The 23,293-nt window shown below is 43.2% G+C and overlaps 2 protein-coding genes across 5 annotated transcripts in view; one reads left to right on the forward strand and one right to left on the reverse strand.

The window, feature by feature from the left end:
* Window positions 1–510: 510 nt before the first annotated feature.
* On the forward strand, window positions 511–21,535 carry MMAA (metabolism of cobalamin associated A). Of its 4 annotated transcripts, none has more exons than XM_033402737.2 (7): window positions 511–552; window positions 8,513–9,016; window positions 11,637–11,759; window positions 14,556–14,726; window positions 17,486–17,571; window positions 19,987–20,136; window positions 21,145–21,535. In XM_033402737.2, exons 2-7 carry the CDS (start codon window positions 8,572–8,574, stop codon window positions 21,430–21,432), a joined length of 1,263 nt encoding a protein of 420 aa, XP_033258628.1. In that variant the 5' UTR covers window positions 511–552; window positions 8,513–8,571; the 3' UTR covers window positions 21,433–21,535. The 4 variants fall into 4 exon arrangements, with proteins under 4 accessions (XP_033258628.1, XP_049565494.1, XP_004263657.1 ...); XM_004263609.4 differs by lacking the exon at window positions 511–552 and adding an exon at window positions 628–756; XM_049709537.1 differs by lacking the exons at window positions 511–552; window positions 8,513–9,016 and adding an exon at window positions 559–756.
* LOC117195964 (uncharacterized) overlaps window positions 17,756–23,293 on the reverse strand; it is a 55,152-nt gene continuing 49,614 nt past the window's right edge. The window contains exon 5 of the mRNA XM_049709345.1: window positions 17,756–21,759. Within this exon, the coding sequence (XP_049565302.1) occupies window positions 21,679–21,759 (81 nt within the window). The 3' untranslated portion in view covers window positions 17,756–21,678. The remainder of the gene's footprint in view (window positions 21,760–23,293) is intronic.

Here is a 23,293-nt window from a genome sequence, read left to right on the forward strand (position 1 = left end):
TTCCCTTAATTTCACCAGACTGTCAAACGTCCCCATGTCCCGCCCTTCACCCCATACTTCTTAGCTTCCAGGGAGAGTTAGGAAGAGGTCTGCGTCTCTGGACCGCCGCAGGATGCGGGGGCTGGGCTGGACTCGGGCTCCATCTCCCGGGCTTCGCGGAGCGCCAAGCCCGGGAGAGGATGGACATTACCCTCGACCTTCGGAGGCGATCTGGAGCTAGAGGAAAGCAAAAGCTACCCGTGAACACCGTCAAGCGCCCTCCCCAGCTGCACTTCCTTGACGGCTGCCCGGCGCCCCGCGGACCTCCCTACGCTCCGCGGGCCCGCAGGCCTTCAAGGCTCACAGGCCCTCCGCCACATAACTCGCGGCCAAGTCCGCCGGGACCCAGGCCACACCCCACGCCGCCACCCGGTACCCGGCCGCTCCTCTTGCCCCACGCGCCGGCAGTGGGCACTGCGCCTGCGCGCCCGCGAGCGCGGGGCGGGGCGAATCGGCCCGGCGGAAGGGGCGGGGCGGGGCGGGGCGGGGCTGTACTTCCGTGGTCGCGGGTGGGTGAGTAGGGGCTGGGGGTAGCGCGCGGCGTCCGGAGTCCGGCGGGGTTCCCGCCTCGGGTCGTCGGGGAGCCCATGTCGGCGTCGCGGCGCCCCCTGGAGGATTTGGGGAGGGGGAAGGAAGAAGAGACTATTATTGAGTTGGATGATGTCGGGCGTGCGGGAAGTGTGTGGACAAGCAGGCGTTGGCAAAATGGGTTCAGAGGTTGGTTTTCTCCTTAGAAAGGAAATTCTCTTCAAACAGCGTTTTAAAATTTTCATCATTTTGGACAGGCTTGTGAGTTTACCGTTGTGCCTCAGTAAGGCAGTTTTGGTAAGGTGGCTGGTCCCTTGCCGCTGCCAAACCTAATGGTTAACCAGAGGATGGGTCGGAAAAAGGCACAATAGTCCAGGTTAGCTACTACCAAAGAGGGAAATTAAAACTCATCTTTTATGGAATAAAATCCAGGATATAAAAATAGGGTGCAAAAAAAAATAGGGTTCAAATCGAAAGTCACAAACAGCATCTAGGTTCTGTCAAATACTGTGCCGGGCGCGGACTAGGTCTCTTCCAGCAGACATACTGTATTCAGATAATTTGGTTTTATCATTAGAAAATGAAAGACAATCTAAGCCAGAATGACCTGAAAAAATTTAAGTATCTTGAGAGTTGTGCCTTAATACATATACTTTGGAAAACAAACACTACTATAGCTTTTCCAAGTTGGTAGAAAACGAAAAGTTTCCCGAAAGCCTGTGCAGATTCCTAATCATTTTGGGGTCTACAATGTCCAGAATGTTCTTTTATGTAGTAAAAACTTCATATCGTTTTGTGTGCAAGGTAGTAAGAACCAGACAGTTCAGTTCCTTTAAGGGCTGTATTCTATTAGGAGAGACAAAGAAACGTGAAAAGTTATATAATGGTAAGAAATGTAAGTTACAACTTGAGATATTTGAAGATATCGAAAATCCTTTATTTGGCATGGAAAGTGCTGGTGAATGCTTGAAATGAGTACCCCTCAGCTGATTGTTGCCATGTGGGAATGTGGGTCCCTCATACACAGATATGATTTTCTCCAACACAGGCCAAAAATCTCTCTCTTTGTGCTTTTTCTTGATTTTTAATATTGTTGGCAACCTGCAGTTATGCACTCACACACCCTCTGTGGGCCAGGAACAGGGAGTTTGTGACATCTGCAGATTATCACCTGAGTACTCAGAAATAATTGGAATCAAAAGAGCAAGAAGTTCCTGGAAACTGATAGGAAGGGATTTAAGAAAACTGGGGTTTAAGCTGGGTTGAAATGGAGAGGTGTCATGGAGGGGAAGGATGTGAGGAGTGAGTAAAATCTCAGTGGGGAAAGCGAACAGCAGGTTTGGAAGATAATTAGTTAACTCTCCTTAGGAGAGGTCTGAGAAGGCAAGTGCAGTAAATGGAGGAAAACTGGTTTGGGAAACCCTTCAATACCAGACTGGACTTTATCCTCCGGCACTGGTTCTTAAATTTGAGCTTACATCAGAATCACCTGGCAGGCTTGTGAGACGGTGGCAGGCTTGGCCTCCACCTTCAGAGTTCCTGATTCCGAAGGTCTGGGGTGGGACTTGAGAATATCCCCTTCTTACCAGTTCTCAGTTGATGGAGATGCTACTGGTCTTGGGAGCACACTTTAAGAACTACTGTCCTAGGGTGTGGGAAACTATTGGAGGAATTTGAGGTGGATTAGTAAGGAGATCACATTCATGGTTCAGTATGAGTCTTGCTGTGACGTCCAAGATGGAGGACTGGGGAAGAGAGAAAAGAAGGTTCCTTAGAGTTGATTAACGCCTGTCGATGCCAGGCCCTCTCATGCACGCAATTTCATTTCATGCTCACTTTGACCTTGATGTGTAAGTCTTAATATTTTCATATGGAGAATAGTAGAGACTGCCCAGGTCCCATAGCTAGTCTCAGAGCCCCTTAAGACTAGTTCAGGTTTGAACTAGGGTAGTAGCAGTGGAAATGAATCAGGACATTGACTGGTGATGGAATTTAGAAAAATCAAGACTTCCTCAGAAGATTGAAACCTGAAAGTAGAAATTGGGAAATAGTCTTAACAGAGAGTGATAAAAGGTAAAGTGGACAGAGAACTTTAGAATATTCCCTGCATGAATTAAGTATGTGTTCTGTATTACTCTGCTATAACAGCGACCTATTGAAAAGCTGCTTGTTGAAAAAGTCATTCTGTTCTACCAAAATTTCCTGAAATTATTTGAAAAGAAGAAAGTAAAGCCTCCTGTGGGGATGATGGGAGATGGTAACCAGATTAATGGCATCTGACAACTTATCTTCACATCAAAAGTGATTAGCATTGAGGAATAGAAACACATGGTGTAAACACTGCTTCGCCTGTATGAACTGTGCGGTGCCGCAGACACTGACCTAATGTATTGATTTTGGAAATCCTGGATGCTTTTTCTTGCCAGAGTAGTTATTGAAATTGAGAATATTCATTGGATCAATTTCAAGACAAATATTCCAAGTCAGACTGGCTGCTGCAGAGCAAATTTTTAATGAAGGAAAACATCCATATACTGAAATAGATTTTAAGAAGGAAGTCCTAAAAATATATTTATACTGTGAAATCTAGAAAAATGTAAGTTTTCAAACACCGATCAACTGAGTAATCAGCATAATGGAGTTATTGACCCATACAAAACTATAGCATACATTCATTCATTTATTCTGTGAGCCCTAAAATGTGAGCCATAAACTGTGGATCCAACGATAACTCGGTCTAGGCAAGACTGACATCTTAAAAAATGGTCACAAAACGATGTGATTAGCACAGTAATAGAGGGATGTGACCAGTACATGATGACAGGAGATAGAAATGCTGACTGAAGGGGTATAGAAAGGAGGCCAGGGAACTGTCTATAGAGGAGGAGACTCTTGAGTTGGTCTTGACAGCTGAGGAGGAATTTGTGAGATGATTAAGGCATTCCAATCAGAAGGAACATCACGGACAATGACCAAGATGTATAAAAGAGTGTGGGTTTTTCTGGAACCTTTGTGCAGATCAGAATAGTTACAGCAATATGGTAAAAGTGGAGGAGGGGGATGAGTTAAGTTGGAGAAGTAGATAAGAGCACTCATAGAGAGTATGAAAGATTTATGTAATGACTGGCTTGGCTGGATTGTAAACTTCATGATGTTGGGAGCCATGTTGGACCTGTACACAAGTGTATTCCAAGGCCTTAGCAGAGTGCCTAGCATATGGTAGGTTCTCAATAAATAGTTGCTGAATGAATGAACAGGTAAATCACAGAAAACAGTTTTTTTAAGATAAGATAGAGGGAACTTTTAAAGTGTTTTAAGCAGTGGAGTAATATCATCAGATTTACATTTTATGAGGATAAGTGGTAGTATGGAAGGAAGATGGTTAATAACGACCATAGAAATGGCTATAGTAGTTTCTGCCTATTGGTAGATTGCAATCTTCATTTTAAGAAAAAATATAAAAGAGAATTAGAGGATATCACATGTAATAGGGTTAAATAATGTTTTATGAAACTTTTATTTTAGTTATATGTATGCCTGTGTGTTGACTGATGTAAGTGTATTTTTTCTTATGGACTTTGATGCGAGTTTGAAAGTCATTATAGTAATGTGGACATGATGGTGGAGAGAATGGAATGGATATAAAAGATATTTTGGAGGAAAACAAATGTGGAAAACTAGCACCTTAAAATGCTGCTGTCCATATGAACCCTCTTGCAGGGAAGGGGATGCACTTACCCAACCTATTTCAGTATTTTTGCTTACTTGATGTTTTTCATTATATATTAATAAGTTGACATTCTGGTTTATTAGGAATGGTGGTGCTTTGAGGCATCTTACTGTGTGTTGTAAATGCTGCAAAATTTCTCTTATTTTGGTAGTGCTCAGTTTAAAATTGTAGGATGAAGCCATACTCTTAAGAGTTGTGAACATTCATTGAAACAGTTTGATTTGATTATTGGCCAGGTTATTAGATTTCTTTCCGTAAGAAAGCAGGAAAAGCTGCTTAGTTACAGGAGCGGGTGGGAAGGCCTTCTCCCTACCTGCATGACTTTGCCACTCCAGTAGACTTAGTCTGTTCTGCCTGCGACACGTAAATAAGGGCAGAAAGGTGTTCATACAAGGCAGTTATATTGGCTTTTAAAAAATTTATGAACTCCTTTAAAATCTGGTTGATGTGGTTAAAATGAGTTTAACTATGTTCTGCACTTCATTGTCAGGTGTGAGTTATTCTGTGGAGCAAGAAAACATTTAAAAGTTTTAGAAATTTGGTCTGTTCTGTCACCTAATACATTATTGGGATCTCCTACTGATAAGGTTTGCACAGAAAATGTAAACTAATTTTTCATCTTGGCCTAAGGGGGGAAAAAAGAGAGAGAAAGAAAAAGAAACAAAATGAAGATAAACAGCCTGCCATAATCATTCCATACTCAAATGTGGAGGGTTATTTGGTGTTCCCTTAATGTGGCATGACTCCACTCCTCTTTTTATACAAGAATCTAGAGTTGACACCAAGATCTGGAATTAATAAAAGGGCATATTTTAAATCGAATCCATTCTTTGCTCCACTTGGGGAGGGGCAGAGTTACTAATATCTATTTCCCTCTTAGCCAAAGGAGCTTTCCTTTATTCTAAAGCAATTTATTAAGACAAAATGCCACAGAGAGTCAAAAGACCAGTGTTTGAGTCCTGGCCCTACCACTGGTTATGACTGTAGTCACCTAACTCACTCTTGGTTTCCCTTTATTAAATGAGAATAGTAACAACTATCCAACTGTCCTCATGGAATTGTCTGGGAGAATAAAGTGAAATAAAGTATTTGAAAATGGTTCATAAACTCTTGAGTGACAAGCAAGTGGGAAACGAAATAAGTTCACATTAGCATTTTTTTGAACCATTGCAATGCGCCAGGCTCCATGGCAAGCTTTGGGGATCCTAATGTGGACAAGAGGGTCTTGAATCCGGCTTCTCCTCTCCGTCCCTTAATGCCTTGCCTTGGCCCAGGTCCCCATCATCTCTTTTGGGTCTTTGCTAGGCTGGGCTGTATGTTACCAGGATCTGGTCACTCGACTTCTTGCCGCTGCTCCTAGTGTTATCTCCTAAACACCAAAGTTGATTAGGTCACTGCCGTCCCTGAAGATCTCTGTTGTTTCTCCTCCACCAAGACAACATCTACTTCCTTGGCCTCAGTTTACATCCTGATTGGGCTTCATTTTTTATCACTAGTTCCATATGTATGTATGCCAGGTTTCTGCTTCACTGAATTACTCAGTCTTCTCTGATATGGCAGGGAAGAGACCAGGTCCCAGCTCGGCCTCTGTACAAGTATGTCCTCAGCCTAGAAGGCCTGCCTCATCCTTCTTCAGCTTTGCTTAACCTTTCGGACCCAGCCCTGACATAGTCTCCTGCATGACTTGAACCCTCTCCTCCCACAGGAGAGTTAGTTTCTGTAACCTTGTCTGTTCCCACAGCACATTGTTCTTTCTTTGGACACGGTGTTTATTACTCTGTGAGCTGTTGAAGTGCTGGGATTACGTCATTTAGGGTAAGATAAGGAGGCTGTCCACCTAAGGAGGTGTAGTGGATTGAATGGTGGCCTCCAAAAAGATATGTCCACGTGCTAATCCCTGGAACTTGAGAATGTGACTTTATTTGGAAAAAGGGTCTTTGCAGATGTAATTAAGTTAAGGATCTTGAGGTGAGATCATCTTGGATTATCTGAATGGTCCCAATTCAACAACAGATGTCTGCACAGAGGAGAGACACAAAGAGTAAGCCGTGTGAAGACAGAGGCAGAGATTGGAGTGTTGCAGCCATGAGCTGAGGACCCCTGCAGGGAAAAGTCCCCTTCTAGAACCTTTGGAGGGAGTGACATCCTGCTAACACATTGATTTCTGACTTCCAGCCTCCAGAACCATGAGAGGATAAATTTCTGTTGTTTTAATCCACCGAGTTTGTGGTTAATTTGTTACAGCAGCCTTAGAATACTAATACAGAAGTTTATAGTACAGTGACTGGAACATAATAAAATATCACTGTCACCACCCTCAAAGACACTATTATCGCTATTATTTTTGTAACCAACCTAGCCTGGGACCTGGAAGGTAGTACCTGCTCAGAAAATAGCCTTGCCTGTTCACTTTCTAGTCTGGTGGCAGTGGTGGTGGTATGTATGAGAAAGAAGTGTGTTTAAAGGTGGTATCGAAAGAGCCAGAATAGAGCACCTCTTAGTTTTTTTTGTTTGTTTTAAATGTCTTTTTGTGTGTTTATGTGAAGGGCGGTAGTGGATGTTTTTAAGTTGTTTTTTAGAAACATTTTTACACATTTTAAAATAAATTGTCCTTTTAGAAGACTAACAGTAAAATGATGAGCAGTTATATTTCTAACAATAAAAAAATCTTAAAATGTTTCTTCTTTTTTCCTAATAAAACATTATTTAGCTAAAATTAATTTTGTGCTGGCCTTGGAACACAATTTAGAGAGGGACTTGGGAGCCACAAGGTAATTTATTTCATGTGCTACAAGGTACTTGAAAACCAAAAATTTCAAATAATCATAAATGCAGACTTGGTAGGTGTTATGTATTGTTTGTAAATTTTAGTTTGCCACTGGAAGCTAGGTCTATGACCTAATTTTTACTAAAGTTTTATAAATTGGTGTCGTAGTAATAAGAGCTAATGTTTATTGAGCTCTTACTATGTTCTAGGCACTGTTCCCAGCTTTTTATATGAATTAACTCATTTTGTTCTAGCTTTCCTAGTCTCTTCTCTATTCTCTTAACTCAAGAGGAAGCTGAGGCACAGAGTGGTTAAGTAACTTGCCCAAGGACATGATAGCTTAAGTGGCAGAGACGCAGAGTGGCCCTGGCTCATAACCTCCACACTCTCCTGACTCTCAGTGGACCCTGTCCGCCTTCATTGTCTAATACAGTCTGAAGCGGAGAATATCAGTAGATCTAAGCGAAGGGTCCTTATCCAATCCTATAGTGGCTCAAACTTTAGTGTGCTTACCCACGGAGATTCTGATTCCTGGGGATGGGGATAAGCATTTTTTTTTTTTTTTTTTTTCCTGCGGTACGCGGGCCTCTCACTGTTGTGGCCTCTCCCGTCCCGGAGCACAGGCTCCAGACGCGCAGGCTCATCGGCCATGGCTCACGGGCCCAGCCGCTCCGCGGCATGTGGGATCTTCCCGGACCGGGGCATGAACCCTTGTCCCCCGCATCAGCAGGCGGACTCCCAACCACTGCGCCACCAGGGAAGCCCCGGGATAAGCATTTTTAATACGCACCAAGGTGGTTCTGACCGTACTTTGAGATGCCCTGGATCAGGTTCCAGACAGTCCTCACGGTTCATTTCACACGAAGGTTTGTGGTGGTGGCTTGTGTGCTTATGTTAGGCCATTCTTTGTGTATTATCTGTGTGCCAGGTGAGTCTATTGAATACATACATGGATCTAAACTTTTGCCTGAATGCCTGCCTTACTAATCACCTTTCTTTTATGGAGATGAATAAAAGGCCAGCATCAGAGGGATTTTTTTTTAACCTTTTGAATGAGCTTCGGAATAGGGTATATTCGATCTGAGGAAATCGTTATGATGGATGTAAGGTTTGTAGACGGAAGAAAATAATCATGACAGAATTTCTACTCTATTGGGTGTTGTTTTTTTTTTGGTATGTTTGTTTTTTGTTTAAAAGAAAATTTTAATGTGTACTGGACTTCACAGCAGAGCAGTAGTTTCATGATTTGGGTTACTCTGAATATTAACTGTGGACAAGGAAGGAGTCCTTGCTCTTAAGTTTGGGAAGAAACTTTCATGCCTCTGTACAACCCAAACCCCTGATTATGTGTGTTTTAGAATCTAGGGAGAACACTAAGCTTGCAGTTTTACTACTTCCGTATCTTAGTTGCATGTTGAACTGGCAAAATATGTTTTTCTTTCTCTTAGGGAGTCATGAATCGCACTGAACCAAAAAACCTCCAGCCATTTCTTCAGTTACAAGCAAAATGAATATTCCCATGCTGCTCCAACATCCTCATCGGGACTTCCTTAAAGTCCTTTTAAGAACACTTTACCGACGTTACCACTTCATCTTACCCTCAAGTACTCACCTCAGATCAGGACTCCCATGTGCTCAGCCATTCAGTTATCTCGGACTCCATCATGCAAAGTGGATGCTGCCGTCAAATGGTTTAACAAGAAAATTATGTCTGCAAACAACCTTAAAGGAACAGACAGAAGGACTTTCTGATAAAGAACAAAGGCTTGTGGATGAGCTTTATACTGGTTTAATCCAAGGGCAAAGGGCCTGCTTGGCGGAGGCCATAACTCTTATAGAATCAACTCACAACAGGAAGAAAGAGCTAGCCCAGGTGCTTCTTCAGAAAGTGTTAGTCCGCCACAGAGAACAAGAGAAATTAAGTAAAGGAAAACCACTAGCATTTCGAGTGGGTCAGTCTTTGTTTTTTCGGTTTTTTTTGTTTTGTTTTTTGTCCAGTAAATATTTTTCTAAATTCTCTCTTCTTTTAAAATAAGTCTAAATAGCTTATGATCTAATGGGGATTTTTTTGTCCTTGCAGAATTTTGGAATGAATTTTGAATGCCTTTTCTTTGTAAATATTAGTCTTGTTACGTGGTGGGAAATGCAATGGCCATTTGAACGAAGGCTCTGTATTTTAAGAGAATAAGATGAGATTCCTCTTTTGGCAGGGATCTCGCTGTGGCTCCCAGAACAGAAACGTGCGCAGGAAGAACTGTTCACCAGTTTACTCCTTTCTCTCAGTAGAACTTCTGCTTAATAGTCTAAAGTGACTTCCCTGCTGTTGTGGTTATAGCAACCATAATTATCCTTATCACATTTCAGAATTCTACTTCTTAGGTGTTTCGTTAGTCTTTTCTCTAAGCAAGTCTCACTTCTTTCAGATACTTTTAAAAAAAATAATAAATTTATTTATTTATTTATTTATTTTTGGCTGCATTGGGTCTTTGTTGCTGTGCGCGGGCTTTCCCTAGTTGCGGCGAGCAGGGGCTCCTCTTCATTGCAGTGCGCGGGCTTCTCATTGCGGTGGATTCTCTTGTTGTGGAGCACGGGCTCTAGGCATGCGGGCTCAGTAGTTGTGGCACGCAGGCTCAGTAGTTGTGGCTCACAGGCCCTAGAGCGCAGGCTTAGTAGTTGTGGCGCACGGGCTTAGTTGCTCCGCGGCATGTGGGATCTTCCCGGACCAGGACACGAACCCGTGTACCCTGCATTGGCAGGTGGATTCTTAACCACTGTGCCACTAGGGAGGTACCTCAGATACTTGTTTATTAGAGTTTCTGGAAATGGCTTGGCTCTAAGCACAGCCAGCTCAATACCAAAATGTCTTTTAAAGGAGACACCATGTTCATTTGCTGTCTAAAAATATTAGATGTTCACTTCTTAAACAGTTGACCTGTTTCTGTAATTGCAAATAAGCTTGTTATATTTTCGAAGCTGTGCATTATAGAACAATCTAGACGTGTTTGACCAGAAGGAATTAAGCAAGTTTTGGGTGGAGCGAGCGCCTTTCATGATGGCAAACTAGGTGATTCCAACCAACCCTCGCACTACAAACAACTTAAAATGGTGGACAAAGTGCATAAATTGTGTGAGGAATGGGTAAATATACTTAAAAGTGGATTGGCATTACTTACGTCTCAGTTTATTTGCAGTACGGGGCCTAAAACCTCCTAGATTTTAGGGTAATGGGGCCTAATGCTTTAAAGATAATTTCCAAAAGAGCTCACCAACTGCTGTTTGTACTAGTCCACATTTCCCCCTCACCTTATTCTTCTGCCCTCACTGCGGGGACTCTCTTTCTGAGAGTACTGCGCTGGGTGTTAATACTCTTTATGTATTGTGGACAAAATAGCAAATTCCCAAAGAGAAATTCCAGTTATGACAGAGTGTTTACTTATTAGGCTGTAGAGAATCTTTGAAGAGAAAATGTCCAGAAATACCTAGAGTTAACCAGCAACTCATACATAACTAGCAACTCATAAATTTGCAGCACTATTCTGCTTCTTCCATCCGGACCTTATGAGGCCAGATAAACCTGAGTCTTTGTTGCAGTTGTTTTATCACCGTGGTAAATAAAAGCAACAAATGTTTATTCAGCACCCATTAAAACAGAGACCTGCCCTGAAGATTGTGGTATGTCGCCAAGCATACCATATGCCATACATACTTTATGTAGTTACAATTAAGTGCTTATGTTTTATAGATTTTATTGAACATATATATCTCCTGATGCCATGTGCTATTCTAAACATATTGCAAAATTAACTCATATGATCCTCACAATAACCTGAAGAAATAGGTGCTCTTATATCCATTTTATGGCAGAGTGTACTCAGGTACAGAATGATTACGTGACTTGCCCAAGATTACACAGCTCATAAGAGGTAGAGCTAGAAATAGACCTGGCCGACTGGCTCCAGAGTTTGTGTTCTTGCCTGCCATGCTCTGCTAACTCTCCAAGTAGGGGAATTTCCTGCCTTTCTTAAGATTAAAAAAAAAAAAGTTTTTTTTTTTCAGGATTCAGTTTATATTATTTTCTTTGAGTTATGAGTGAGATGAAAAAATTGTATTTCATAAGTAGAAAATTATTTTCTCAATCACTGGGAATTTCTGGAGTAATGAGTTGTTCTTCCAGTGGGAACATAGCATGGACAGAATCGGGGTGGGTGGAATAATCATTGATCATGATGAGAGGTGGGCAGATGTTGGAGAAATTCAGCACATTAACAACACAGGCAATGAAGTCTGCCCCAAAAGCTCTACGTTATACTAAAAAGGCAAGTCACATTTTGTAATTTTTAAAAGTGAACCTGGTGAACATATGGAACTCTGACTTCTCTCCCTCCTGTATCCCTGTTACTCAGGGACTAGATAAATAGGTAGATTTTCGTTTACTGCTTTAGGAAGCGTTAAACTACATTAATGACGGTTTTAATAAATTAGAAGTAGAAGGTAGTCTGGTATTTTAATAGAACTCATCATGGTGCTGATTTCATTTATTTCATGAAATTACAAAGTCTGTCTCCACCATAGGATTGTCTGGGCCTCCTGGTGCTGGGAAGTCAACCTTTATAGAATATTTTGGAAAAATGCTTACTGAGAGAGGGCACAAATTATCTGTGCTGGCTGTGGACCCTTCTTCTTGTACTAGCGGTGGTGAGTATTGCTGCTGCTTCGTAACTTGCAGAGGAGGGGCTTGTGGAGTGGAGCCGGCTCTCTGTTGCAGTTTAGGGGGAATCTGCACAGACGGGTGTCTTCTAACCTCTGGCTGAGTTTGGTCTCAGTGAAGGAAGGGAGGTGGTGGGTGTGAGGTGGAGGCTGAGGGAGGTGTTTGGGGCATCGGGTTCTCCAGGGGAGGTTAGCTTACAGGTAACCTAGGAGTAGCCTGGGTACGTAGAGAACTAGGAGAACAGGTGCCAGAAGTTGGAGATGATCAAAAGTCAGTTTCACCCCTTTGTCTATCATACCTGAGGCTCAGCCCCTTTTCCTTCTATTGTTTTTCCTGGCTCCATCAGCCCCTACGCAGTTCAGAAAATAGCTTCTTACTCAGTAATTTCCCCATATTGTAACGTCTCTTCTCAAGCTTAAAAAAATCTTCATGCTCTGTTTAACTTGTCACCTGTTTATATTACATGTTCAGTTAAACAGAAAGCTCTTAGAGGGACCATGTGATATACTCTGTTCCTGGCAGCACTTAGCCTAGTACATTGCACACAGTGCTCGGCAATTACTGATTTGAGGTCATGCAGTCACTCAAAGTTTAACTCGCAGCTCATCAGAGATAAAATGAATAAACTAAGTTCCCCAAAGGATCATTTAAGGGAAACATAAATCATACTATATAAATACTCAGGAAAGCCTTTTCTTCCCTTACCCCTCTTGATGATTGAAGCATCTCACATGACAGTTATTCATTTAACAAGTATTTCAGCACCTATCGTAGGCGAGGCCCTGTACAAAAAAGGTACTGTGTTGTTTAATGTTGAATAAGATGCCATTCTCTTGGCCTTATGGAGCTCTATATCTCACGAGGGAAACAGACAGGTGCACGCAGGCCATTACAATGTAATGTGTGTTGCGAAGGGGGAAATACAGGGTGTTTTGTGGAAGGGTTTGGTTTATATCCTGTGGGTTTAATGCTAAAAAATAAATACAGTATCATATTTCAGGGGCTTTAGGTCAATAGAGAGGTGGACAACAATTCCTGTTACCATCCATTGAGAAATTTAGCTGAGAACATTCACAGTTTTTGATTCACTATAATGAAAGGGTTAACCGTAAAGTAAAATTTATACTCGCAAAGTTCAAGATTAAATCCATGTCAGTGTATTATCCTTTTTTATAGTCTAAGAACTTTGTGAAAGGTAAGCACTTGAACAAAGAATTTATTTATAGTGGCCTTCATTTTCACACAGGTGCAGAGACTTTCCTCCCACCTTCATAATACTCTAGAATACTTGCAATAGCAAAAGAAAACAATAGTTTGAGATAAGAGTAGCGGAAATGGTGACATGAGATAACCTGATGGAAGTTACATAGCTATGTGGTTCCTCACCTTTCTCAGACCAAAAATGAAGGTCCTTTTCTCAGGTAAAAATACAAAGACTCTGAAAGAAAAAACTGTGCAAGGATAAACAGGACACTCTTACCTTTTCATTGTAACAGTAGATACATTTGAAAATAGCATTCCATTGAAGTTTGAGAAGCCTGTAGTCAATCCTTGTTGTGCTTCGGACTCACGGGCCCCCTGCAGTGGGAGCTTGGAGGCCTCCCTGAGGCTCTGCAGTCACCAGTTTGAGATTCACTGGCAAAGACAATTATATGGGAGAGTAATTTCATAAATGTTTTAGTTCGGTGTGTTAGGATCTATAGGAAAATAATTTAAAGTGTAGCTTTGGCAGACTGTTGACTTACACAGAGATGATTTCACCCAGAAAATTACTTTAGAACAAAGTTTTATGTACAGTAAATAAGGTAGTCGAGCTGTTGGTAGGTGTATGCTGGGGCATTAGAACCTATGAGAAGTCGAAACTGGAATCATCAAGGAAAAGGTCATATCTGTAAGGGACTCCTCAGTGTTTAGCAGCAGCTTTGGAAAGGTGAGCTCTTGAGCAGAAATTAAAATTCAGGTTAGAACAGCACTACACTTTCAGATGTTACTACGTGGCTAAAGGAGAGAAGGTAAAGGTAATTTCACTAATTCCGGGGCTTTCAGTCTTCTAGAATTTGCAGGTACTGGTGTTTGCCAGAAAACTGCAGTACACACGGAAACAGCAACGGTTCTATTCCACAGGCATTACATTAATTGCCTACTGTGAACAAGCATTCAGTGTACAAGATATGTAAGACATGGTCCTATACACAAGCAACTCAGTTAAAGCAGAGTTTCTCAACCTTGGCACTGATGACATTCTTTGTTGTGGGCAGCTGTCCTGCACATGGAAGGATGCTTAGCAGTATCCTTGATGTCTACCTACCAGATGCCAGGAACACCCTTCCCTCCAGTTGTGACAAGTACAAATAACTCTACACATTGCTAAGTATCCTCTGGGGGAAAAAATCACTCCCAGCTGAGAACCATAAACACAGCAACGTTAAGAGGACAGTAAAGAAACCACCCCAACTGGAATGGAAGATTGATTTGGGGGTTAGTGAAGCTGAAATTGGACAGGTAAGGTAGGCTACATTCTGAGGGCCTCCAATGCAAGACTGAAGAATCTAGATTTGAACCTCTGGTCAGTGGGAGCCATTATAGGTGTTGAGGGGCTTAACACATTAAATAGATTAATTTGGCATCGTTACATACATGGTGTTGGAAAAAAGCTTAATAATATGAAATACAATTTGAGGTTTGGGGAGAAATGTCCTGAAGCACTTCCCCTAGGAATTGGCTGATTGATAATTGGCCCTTATAGGTGTTCCATGATTATGAAATGTAACTGTGTGTTTTAGGATCACTCTTAGGTGATAAAACCCGAATGACTGAGTTATCAAGAGATATGAATGCATACATCAGGCCATCTCCTACTAGAGGTACTTTAGGAGGTGTGACAAGGACCACAAACGAAGCTATTCTGTTGTGCGAAGGAGGTGGATATGACATAATTCTTATTGAAACCGTGGGTGAGTGTGATTTTCTATTCTATAACAATAAAATACTATTAAAATGAATGCTGTATAAAGATGAATGACGGCTAATCTCATTTTGTTCATTCAGCAGATACTTACTAAAGAGGTAATTAAATATAAGCTATCTCAGACTCTGTAGGAAATATGAGTATATAGACTATAATCCTTACCCTTAAAGAAAAGAAAGGTGAGCCCTGTGTCTGGATAACTGTTATACAAGGTGGTATGTTTTCAGTGCTGGAGAAACTGTCAGCATTAGGATGACCTATGGAAACACTAACATAACACCCATTTTATTTAAGCAGAGTCATATGTCTGCAGTATTCACTGAGAAGATTAGCGTAGTTGGGCACCTCATGTTTTATTTCACCTTTATATCCCTAGCACGTGGTTACACACAATGAAAATACTGAAAAGGAAACCCCAAGAACTTCACATTCCCGTGGAGAGACAATTTGTTATATTACTGTGTGATCAGTGTTTGTGACACAACCTGATTCAGATTTGGGGGATCAGGGAAGACTTCAGGGAGGAGGTGACAGTTGAACTCAGTTTTTTTTTTTTTTTTTTTTGGCTGCGTTGGGTCTTTGTTGCTGCGCACAGGCTTTCTCTAGTACGTGGCGAGCGGGGGCTACTCTTTGTTGCGGTGAGCAGGCTTCTCATTTCAGTGGCTTCTCTTGTTGCGGAGCACGGGCTCTAGGTGCGCAGGCTTCAGTAGTTGTGGCGTATGGGCTTAGTTGCTCCACGGCATGTGGGATGTTCCTGGACCAGGGCTCGAACCTGTGTCCCCTGCATTGGCAGTCGGATTCTTAACCACTGCGCCACCAGGGAAGCCCCTGAACTCAGTTTTGAAGGGAGGGTTGGAGTTAAGTAAAGTATGGGCTAAGGGGCCTTGACCGAAACACACAGGAGTGAGCGAATGTGGCCCAGTCAGGGCACTGCATTTTGCGCAGGATCCTTAGAGCATGGAGCACGAAGGCAGGGAGTGAAGACATGGGCTAGAGTCCAGGAGTCCATCGTCTAAGGGCAGATGGAGGAAAAGTTGCCTGAGTAGTGGTAGGAGAATCAAGGGGGAAGAGGACCATAAAATCACACATATTCATGGAAAGTTGTGTTTGGCTGCATGTTTCAGAGACTCAGACTACCTCTGACTCAAACAAGGAAGAGGGTGGGTTTTGTTTGTTTGTGTATTTGTGTTTTTTGTAAATAAAAGAAGCCTGGAGGCAGGGAGGCCCAGAGGTCGTGGTGGTTCTACAGTGCCCCGGGGCGGTGGGGGGCTCTCCCTGCTCTCCATTCTTAGCACTTAGTTTCCAGCCTCAAGGTTGCCCATGGATAAAAGACGGCTGATGAAGCTCTAACTCACCTCCCTGTTCCAGGTAGAAGGAAGGAAGAAGGGGGAATAAGGAAGGGGAAGGTCGGAAGCGGTATACCTCCTGGCTGGCTTTGCCCTCTTGAAAGAACTCTCCTGGAAATGCCATCTAGTGACTTTTGCTTTCACACATTAACATCTCTGGCTGACTGGTGATGTGGGGGGTCTCTGGGGGGTCTGGTGATGTGGTCTTTCACCTGGGACACTGATGCCCCTGGTGAACCTGGGGGAAGGAAATAGGGAAGGATGAACATTGCGTGGGCGACCAGAAGTCTCTGCCCCACCAAGGAAGGAGAGAGTTGGAGAGGAGGTTTAGTGGAGTGGGGCACGTGGAAGTCAGATTTAAGTGGATTGTGGTTAATGTGAAGTAGTCGCGTGAGGACAGTGGGCATAAGTTGCCTTTTTCCAGACATTTAGCTATCAAGAGGAAGTGAGAAACGCCGTGATGAGGGCAGGAGGTTGGGAGTTTTTGTCTTCTTATTTTCTGGTCGTGTTTGGTTTTCAGATGAGAAAGACTTGAGCCCAACTCATGGGATGTTTGAGGGATGGGAGCCTGTAGACAAGGGGAGGTTGGAGATAAAGCAGAGCCGGAGCCCAGGGGAGGTGGGAAGGAAGGAGAGGCTTCTGACACTGGGCCCGGCGAGGAGGCAGCAGGGCAGAGTGTGTGTTGTTTCTGCTTCTCTGTGGGGTTGTGGGGGGAGGCTGAGGACGTCCTTGCCTCTGTTTGGTCGTGAAGCAGGTGCGGTGGTCATCAATCATCGTCATGTGGGGAGATTATGGGACAGTGAACGTCTGTAGTAGCCACTGTGGGAAACAGGAAGGAGGCTGCCCGAGGGCGTTCGGGGCTTCGCTTTTCCTGTACCAAGAGGAAGATGTTGCCGATGTTGGAGCCCATGACCCTCGGGTGGCGCCTGTCCACACAGCTGAGGGATTTCTCCAGGACACTTAATGGAGGAGAGACACGGGCAGTAGGATTGATCCACGGGTGGGCTTTGCAGGGTGATAGAGGGATAAGGAGGCAAGGAAGCTGCCAGACATGGGCTAAGGTTAGAATCAGGTGCTCAAGCTGCTCCCCCACGAAAGGGAGCCGAGAAAGAGCAGCGAGAGCGAGGGGAGGGCGCAGGTCTTCGCCTTCTCCATCCAGTCAGAGACCACGCTGGTGGGAGCGGGGCTGGACAGAGGTGGGGAGGACCCCAGCTTTGCTCTTCAGGCGAGGCAGCGGCGTTTAATACATTGTTCAGAGGTGGCGGTTAGAGCGGGGTCAGGTTGAGTGCGTGATGGCGAGTATGAGCAGATGAACTGGAGCGGAGGTGGTGGTCAGGGGAGTCGAGGAGGTCAAATTCCCGTGAATGTTTCAATATACACGCGTGATTTAAAATTCCAGGTGTGGGGCAGTCGGAGTTTGCTGTTGCCGACATGGTTGACATGTTTGTTTTACTACTGCCACCAGCAGGAGGAGATGAATTGCAGGTAATTATTTTGACTTTTTCACCCCCCGAAACACAAAGTGTACATCTCTGAAAGTACAAATTCCCCATGTTGTGGGTTTTTTGTAAATTAAGTTGATATTAGCGTAGGGAAAGAAACATCATTCACGTTGGCTAAAATACCCGAGTCAAAGGCAAACTCTGTATTTTTTTTTTTCCCAACTTATAGTAGTAGAACTTATGACCTTGAGCTAATGACACAACTTAGTCTTTCCACCTGTAACGTGGGGGATAGCTCCAGCCAAGAGACCACTGTTACATGGGTGTTTGTGCTACAGCTGGTTGAAAGGTCCTCATGAGATATTCCTTTGCTTTTAACTGGGATCCCACTGTCCTAGTTTATATACTGTAGAAAGGGTTCTTCCTTTCCTCCTGCAGCGCAGTCTGGCATTAACTCCCTGGACTTAGCACAGCCTGCACAGGCTGAGGGCATCATCCTCCCAAGACTGCTTTCACTCCGGACGCAAGCAGCAGGCCTGGGGGTTCCCAAGTCACCCATGCCTCTGTGGGAACCCGCAGATGTGCGGGTTCCCACTTACCCCTCAGGTGCGACAGTTCACTAGGATGACTCACGGAATTCAGGAAAGCACTGCGGTACCAGCTAGAGTTTTATTATGAAGGATGAAAATCAGGACCAGCCAAATGAAGAGACACAGAGAGAGAGGTCTGGAAGGGTCCCAAACTCGAAACTTCTGTGTCCTCAGGACACATTTCCCTTCTGGCACATGCATGTGTTTCACCAGCCAAGGAGTGCTCCTGAGCTTCAGTGTCTGCAGTTTTTGTTGGGGTTTTATTATGCAGGCCTGATTGACCAAATCACTATCCACGTGATTGAAGTCAGTCTCCAGCCCCGCCCTCCCCAGAGGAGGTCAGGCTGCTAGTGCATGGCTCAAAGCCCCAACCCTCTAATCACGTGGTTGGTTCTACTGGTGTGCTCAGCCCCCATTCTGAGTGATCTTGCATAAACCCAGGTATGGTCCCAGGCATGGTCCCAGGTACCCATGGCAAACAACAAAGTCACTCCTATCACTCAGGAAACTCCAAGGATTTAGCAGTTTCCTCCCAGAAACCTTGGGACAAAGACCAGATAAATGCTTTTTTTTTTTTTAATTTTTATATTTATTTATTCATTTTTGGCTGCGTTGGGTCTTCGTTGCTGCACACGGGCTTTCTCTAGTTGTGACGAGCGGGGGCTACTCTTCATTGTGGTGCGCGGGCTTCTCATTGTGGTGGCTTCTCTTGTTGCTGAACACAGGCTCTAGGCTTCCGTAGTTGTGGCACACAGGCTCTAGAGTGCAGGCTCAGTAGTTGTGGTGCACGGGCTTAGTGGCTCCGCGGCATGAGGGGCCTTCCCAGACCAGGGCTTGAACCTGTGTCGCCTGCATTGGCAGGCGGATTCTTAACCACCGCGCCACCAGGGAAGTCCCCAAATTCTATATTACACAACACCTCCCCTTCAGCTGAAAAATTCTGAAAAACTAGTGACATCAGACTCTGGATGCTGCAGTTTAGAAACATTAACTATTAGAATTTAACCACTGAAAGTTACGTTTTAAAATATTTGAAAAGAAATTTTAATCTTAGATAGCAAAATCTTCATTTTCCAAATAAGGTTTGGCCTTAGGATTTTTCTGTGTTTTCACGCAACATAATTTAAATCAAGAGATTGAGGCGTTTTTAGCCATCAGGTTATTTTTTCCTCAAATGCAAATCAAAACAAAAATGCTACATACATTTAAGGAAAACTTCAAAGACTCTTTCTGGAAATGAACATGTTAGTGACGTAGGTGTTTTCTTTTTTTTTTTTTTTTGTGGTACGCGGGCCTCTCACTGTTGGGGCCTCTCCCGTTGTGGAGCACAGGCTCTGGACGCGCAGGCTCAGCGGCCATGGCTCACGGGCCCAGCCGCTCCGCGGCATGTGGGATCTTCCCGGACCGGGGCACGAACCCATGTCCCCTGCATTGGCAGGCAGATTCTCAACCACTGCGCCACCAGGGAAGCCCGGTGTTTTCTTTTTTAAGCACCTGAATGATGGATGGTTTTGCATCCTGCAGGGTTAGCTCCCGAGAAGTGGAATCTATCATGAGGCAGTGTGAACTGTCTCCTGCCGTTCAATCATATTGTGTCTGGATGATATATTTACTCTAATTCTGAATGTATTTCAGCGTGTTAGTCTCCAAATTTGAAAGAGATATTACAGATGACTTCCATAATCCCAAGAGTCGGTGCTTTTGAGTAATTTCTGTCAATAATTGTGATTCCTAGGACCCAGGGCTTGGGAGGGTGCAGAGAAAAAGTTAGAGTGTATGACTCTCCAAACCTTAGCGGTAACTGGTGTCCCATTTTTGACGGCATGAAATATTTTAGACGAATCAGTTTCTTTTCTTTTTCTCACCAGGGTATTAAAAGAGGTATAATTGAGATGGCAGACCTGGTGGCTATAACCAAATCTGATGGAGACTTGGTCGTGCCAGCTCGAAGGATACAAGCAGAGTACGTGAGCGCGCTGAAATTACTCCGCAGGCGTTCAGGAGTCTGGAGACCAAAGGTCAGCTTGCATTCTGTTCTGCAGTTTTCACCCTGAGTGGACTGTGCCCGTTAGAAGAGAGGATGTGAGTCCCAAGCTAGACATATGATCAATCTTTGCTTGTAGATGAGATTATAATTTTAAAAACTGTGGCAAAGCCACAGAGTGTGTAGTTACGATTTTAAGTATAATCCTTCAACCACCAGAGGCCAAAAACTAGATGTGAGGCGATAAATTTGATAGCTTAATGCTTGGCTCAAGCCATTTGGATGTGATGACAAATCCATTCTGCAAGGAACCATCCTGAAGATTATGGCGCAATTAATGACTTGACCATCTAGGTTAGAGTTTGAGTAGGAGAGAACAGGCTTTTGATGTGGTAACTTTCCTTCCCATTATGGTTGTCGGGTGATGTTTTCGATAAGGAAAAAAAAAACCCGTAGTAAGTGATGCAGAAATACTGATGCGGACACTTTATCTGTAGCAGGGCCCTGTGTTATTAAAGAGTAACCTATAATCACTATAACGAGAGCAACGGTGACACTTCTTGCTGTCGGCTCCCGGCACGTTGTCTGTGCTGCGTCTGGAGATACCCATGCTCGTAGCACCTGCTGAACCAGGCAATTTGACGGAGGGAATGGGGCTACTCTCTCAGCTCGGTTTCATTTTCTGGCTCTCAGCCCTCAGGGAAACCTACGTAGCATTGCCCTTCTCATCCTAGTGACCATTTCCCAGTTCATCCCTGTGGTCTCTGAAGACCATTCGAGCAATCCCCAGTCAAAATAAACCTCTGAGCTAAATAACGACCTTGGATCAGTGTCTTATTTCTGCTTTGCACTTAGTAACCTTAGTAAGTTACCTTAGTGTATTTCTCAGTGTGTCTACTTTGACACGATGAGAAAATGTCTCATTTTTGTCGCCTACCTATTGCCATAGACTGTAAGACTTAATTGGCAAATGCCAGAGTCCCCATGACAATGTTTTCTATCGTTTTAAGTAAAATAGTTCTGGTTCTTCCCTTTTCAACAGGTAATTCGTATTTCTGCCAGAAGTGGAGAGGGGATCACTGAAATGTGGGATACAATGAAAGAATTCCAGGATGTGATGCTTGCCAGTGGGGAGCTGACTGCCAAGAGACAGAAGCAGCAGAAAGTTTGGATGTGGAACCTCATTCAGGAAAATGTGGTAGAACATTTCAGGACCCACCCCACAGTCCGGGAACAGATTCCTCTTCTGGAAAAAAGGGTTCTCAGTGGGGCCCTGTCCCCAGGACTAGCAGCAGACCTGTTGTTGAAAGCTTTTAAAAGCAGAGACTAATGAAATACTTCCTATCCAATAACTTTATATATCTTTTCATACATATAAAGTTATTGGATAGGGTGCACTTCATTTTAATAAAGTATTTTAATATTAAAAGTCACTTGCATGCTTATATTTTCAGTAATTCTCTTGTGGTGCCCTCGGCCTCCTTATCTGTGAACTGCGCTTGGAAAGTGGAAGAGCGTTAGATACGGATGGCAAAGGTCAGGCAGTCAGCAGCATTTGTAAGGTAACTGCTGTACGTTACTCAGCTCCATTACTTTCTGTTCTTATACACGGTGGCCTGTAGGATGGTGTCTTCTCATCAGTCACGAGCAGAGAAAGCTGAGGAGGACAGAAAAAGATCATGTACCTTAAAACGCTTTCTTTGATCCTCTATTCTCTGGGTTTCCAGAGAAAATGTAAGCAAGAGTGACCACATTTTTGAAGTCTTACTTGAGGCTAGAATAATACACAGTGGGTTTCTAAGAGCTGAAAATCGTGATCGACATTTGGTATGCCAGACTACCTAGGAATTTCTGAAATGGCCATGTACACGAGTAACAAAACAGTTGGAATGTGTAGGGATGTGAACACAGTTTTACAGTCTGTCGTCTAGACTTGCGGACTCCCCACGGTAGGTAGGAGAGCCCAAAGGGAACTGGGGAAATCAGCCACAAATAAGGTGGGTTGTAATCAAAGGTTTTTGCTTCTCTTCCTTCTTGGCCATTTGACTTCATATTAGCATCTTAAAAATCTACTTTATTCTTGATGGTGAGGAACAAGTTTTGTCCTCTGGAGGAAGCATGGCACAGTGATTGAGGGCTTGGGTGCTGGCGTTGGGACTGGTGGGTTTAAACTTTAAACCCAGACCAAGCACTTATCGGCTGTGTGAGTTTGGACAAATAACCTACCTTTCTCAGTTTGAGTTTCGTCCCTGGTAAAATGGAATTGACATATTAACTTTATAGGGTTGATGAGGATAAATGAGATAACTCAGGAAACTCGTTTTGCTGTCATGATGGTACATGGGAAATACTGAGAGTCCTCTTGCCATTATTATTATTATGTTAAAGTTATGAGTATGTGAAGCTGTACAGACCTTATAAAAGGTTCAGTTTTCTCCCATGATCTTATTACTACCATCATGCTCTTGTGATATTTTATGATTGATAGTCTTTAAAGCACCCATTCTAGTTAATTCTTTGAGTATATTTTACACTATTTGATGGTAGTTATAACTGTGTACATTTGAATAAAATCATTTCTAACCATAAAATTTCTCCATTGCACAAAATGTCATTCTAGAACTTTCAAACATATTCTATTCTGAGAATATTTGACACAGTATGTCCGCTTTCATTGTGACTTACCCTCCTACCTAGAATCGAATTTCTTGATTATTATTTTAGCAAGCATTCCTTTACGTTTTTTTTTTTAAGGTTTGTGTTATTGGCATACCTACCTCATATTTGAGGATTAGGAGAAACTTGGAAAGGTCATCCAGCCAATTCATCTAATTTCAGAAAGGACCACTATTAAGCCACCCTATCAGATGAAAAACTGTTTGTAGAATCAGAGAAGGAATTCCATAACTTCCCTTAGTAAGCCATTACAGGGAATGACAAGCCTGTCATTTGTGGTACAGTGGAAGCCACAGCGGGGCACACGCGCACTGTATTACAAACAAGGCAGAGAAAGGGTGGCATTTGTTAGCCCTAAATTTTTCTATGCATTTCATCTTAGTTTGAACTGCTTTTAAGTGTTATAAATATAGTCATAAAAAGCATTAGAAAACCTCCCTTGTGTTTCTTATGTTGTTGTACCATTGGCTATGATATAGAGACCAATTTCCAAGGTATTATTTACCTTTATTTCT

The sequence above is a fragment of the Orcinus orca genome, chromosome 4 (genome assembly GCF_937001465.1).
Source record: "Orcinus orca chromosome 4, mOrcOrc1.1, whole genome shotgun sequence".
Lineage (NCBI taxonomy): Eukaryota > Metazoa > Chordata > Mammalia > Artiodactyla > Delphinidae > Orcinus > Orcinus orca.

Coding starts and splice junctions, on each gene's coding strand:
- MMAA (XM_033402737.2), top strand. CDS start 8,572: ATGAATATTCCCATGCTGCTCCAACATCCTCATCGGGACTTCCTTAAA. Junction 9,017..11,636: donor ACCACTAGCATTTCGAGTGG/GTCAGTCTTTGT, acceptor TCTCCACCATAG/GATTGTCTGGGCCTCCTGGT. Junction 14,727..17,485: donor AATTCTTATTGAAACCGTGG/GTGAGTGTGATT, acceptor TTAAAATTCCAG/GTGTGGGGCAGTCGGAGTTT.